Source organism: Austrofundulus limnaeus, unplaced genomic scaffold (genome assembly GCF_001266775.1).
Source record: "Austrofundulus limnaeus strain Quisiro unplaced genomic scaffold, Austrofundulus_limnaeus-1.0 Scaffold1211, whole genome shotgun sequence".
NCBI classification, from domain to species: domain Eukaryota; kingdom Metazoa; phylum Chordata; class Actinopteri; order Cyprinodontiformes; family Rivulidae; genus Austrofundulus; species Austrofundulus limnaeus.
Window position 1 is genome coordinate 66164 of NW_013953613.1, and position 2280 is coordinate 68443.

Consider the following 2280-nt stretch of genomic DNA (forward strand, 5'->3'; position numbering starts at 1 on the left):
TATATATTGTGTTGATAAGCCTGAGTGGTCTGTTGACTGACCTTTGTATTTGTTCTAATAATTGTTTTGGACAGGTTACAATATAAAAATGTTTGTCATAATCATGTCTTGTGATTATTTGACAGGAGTTTTACTTTTAAATTGTAAGTGTATTTAATTTAGTTATGTTAGTTATGATAGTTATGATGTAAATACAATAAAAATTAAACCAAGATTTAGAATAGTTCTCATTTTGATCCATACATTGGCAATGTCTGACTGGGCCTCGTGCCTCTTTATGTTCAACAAATTGGGCCCCAAGGTCAAAAAGGTTAAGAACCCCAGACGTTGGGACCTTCAGCAGTTTTTTTTTTGTCTTAAATGAAAGCTGACATTAGTCACAGAAGTATCAGGTACTCCTCACTGTCAATTGTAACAGCAGCTCTTTGTGTGTTAACGTTTGTTGCCATGTGCAGGTGTCTGATCATGGTGTGGTGGTGATGGAGGTCAGCAGTGGCCTCAGCTTTCCTGCAGTAGAGCATCTCAGTCACATCATGCACAGTCAGGCCCTGCAGGGTAAGGAGGTCTTCGTCTCATCGTCAGATGGTTTCTTTTCCTCTGTCATTCACATACCCATTCATGTCTCTGTCAGTGCTTCCTCCACGGTCAGTGGTGCTCGACTGGCATCATGTGAGCACCATAGATTACACAGTGATCAGTGAGCTGAGGGACCTGCTGAGGCAGTTCGAACTGCGAAAAGTCACACTAACATTTGCAGGAGTGCAGGTACATCTCTCAGTCTTCACAGCTTTTTTTGAGTACTAATGGAGTATTTGTTCATGTGTTCCTGTCTGTTTCCCTTGTTGTTCAGAACTCCGTACTGAAGGTTCTTCTAGCAGCTGATCTGCAGGGCTTCAGGTACACAGACAGCGTGGACGAGGCGCTGCAGATGGAGTCAGTGGATCTTCTCAGCGACTGAAGTGCAAACTGCTGCATCACAGTCTGCGGAGATGTTCGAGGCTGCACAGAAGCCTGAGCAGTGGTGCCTTAACTTGTTAGGTCTTTGAAATGTTAAAAACTGCCTTAAGAGGGCATTTTTGTTTCTACAGAGAAAGATTTTCTCTGATTCTGAAGCAGCAAGTTGCACTTAACATTTAACATTACATTCCTACTGCACAACACCAGCAAAGTTTACATTTTATTGTTGCATATTGTGGTCTTTTTCACTGTGTTTAAGTGTTTTAGTAAAAAAAACTGTTTGGACCAAGTCTGATGAATTGGAAGGTAAATGAAAGTTGAGTGAAGCCTCCACAAATCCTAACTTTTCATTTTTGTTATTTTATATTATTTATTCATTTTTCTTGTTTTTGTATTGCTAAAGAAATGTGGGCATTACCATATATGTACAGAGGGTATTCTGAATAAAAATAACATTTATCTAAATGCATGTATGTGTTTTCTTAATAAATAAATGTTAAAATAACAGTTTTAATGTTTTAAAATACACAATATTTTTGCTAGAACAGTCATGCTACACAGCAGGTAGGGCAAAAATGATATAGTATATACAGAAATTATTAGTTTGTGTCGTTTTTTTTCCCCGCAGACAAATTTGTCTGGTAAATTTTAACAATATTTCATGTGTGATTTAATGACGTGTGTAATTACAGACAACTAAAACTTTAGGAGTTTTGTCAGTGAAATCTAGGCATTAATGTCTTGATTTCGCTGACATGGCAAAGAAGATGAGATTTGTTGGAAAACTCATCCTAAAATATATGAGGTCATTGGGAGGCGAAGCGTTTGGCAGAAATTAATCTTCAGGTTCCTAAACAGGCTTCAGTTCTCATCAAGATAGAATTCAAATGAAATGGTTACCGCTTGTGACTAAAAGTAACTCTTAAAGCATTTTATGATGTATTTTATGTAAAAGTCACCTACACAAGTAATCTGAATGGTTTTTAAATAGACTATTTTGGAAGATTATGGATCTACTTATGAAAACATACCTGCAGACTTCAGCCACTTGATGGCTTCAAAAATAAACAATGGTAGTGTTTTATAATTAAGACAAATAATGCCTTCTGTAAGAAAAAAATAGTAAAAAATTTGGCATCATAGTGGTGTAATTTTTAATATCAATTTAAAAGGTGGAAACTGCACTAAAGCAAGGGTCAGCGCTGCTTACCTGGTCATTCATGTTATTCTGATGTGAATCAAAGAGCAATGAAACTAAAATAAAAATCAAAAGGAAAAAAAATTGTATAGGTCCTCTGGATGGGTTCTTCTTTAATGAAACGT

General features: G+C 36.6%; 1 protein-coding gene across 4 annotated transcripts in view; it reads left to right on the plus strand.

The window, feature by feature from the left end:
- slc26a11 (solute carrier family 26 member 11) overlaps nt 1-1426 on the plus strand; it is a 13669-nt gene extending 12243 nt beyond the window's left edge. For all 4 annotated transcript variants that reach the window (XM_014031255.1, XM_014031256.1, XM_014031258.1 and 1 more), the window contains exons 12-14: nt 456-555; nt 632-765; nt 851-1426. In XM_014031255.1, the coding sequence (XP_013886709.1) occupies nt 456-555; nt 632-765; nt 851-958 (342 nt within the window). In that variant the 3' untranslated portion in view covers nt 959-1426. The remainder of the gene's footprint in view (nt 1-455; nt 556-631; nt 766-850) is intronic.
- The last annotated feature ends 854 nt before the right edge of the window (nt 1427-2280 follow it).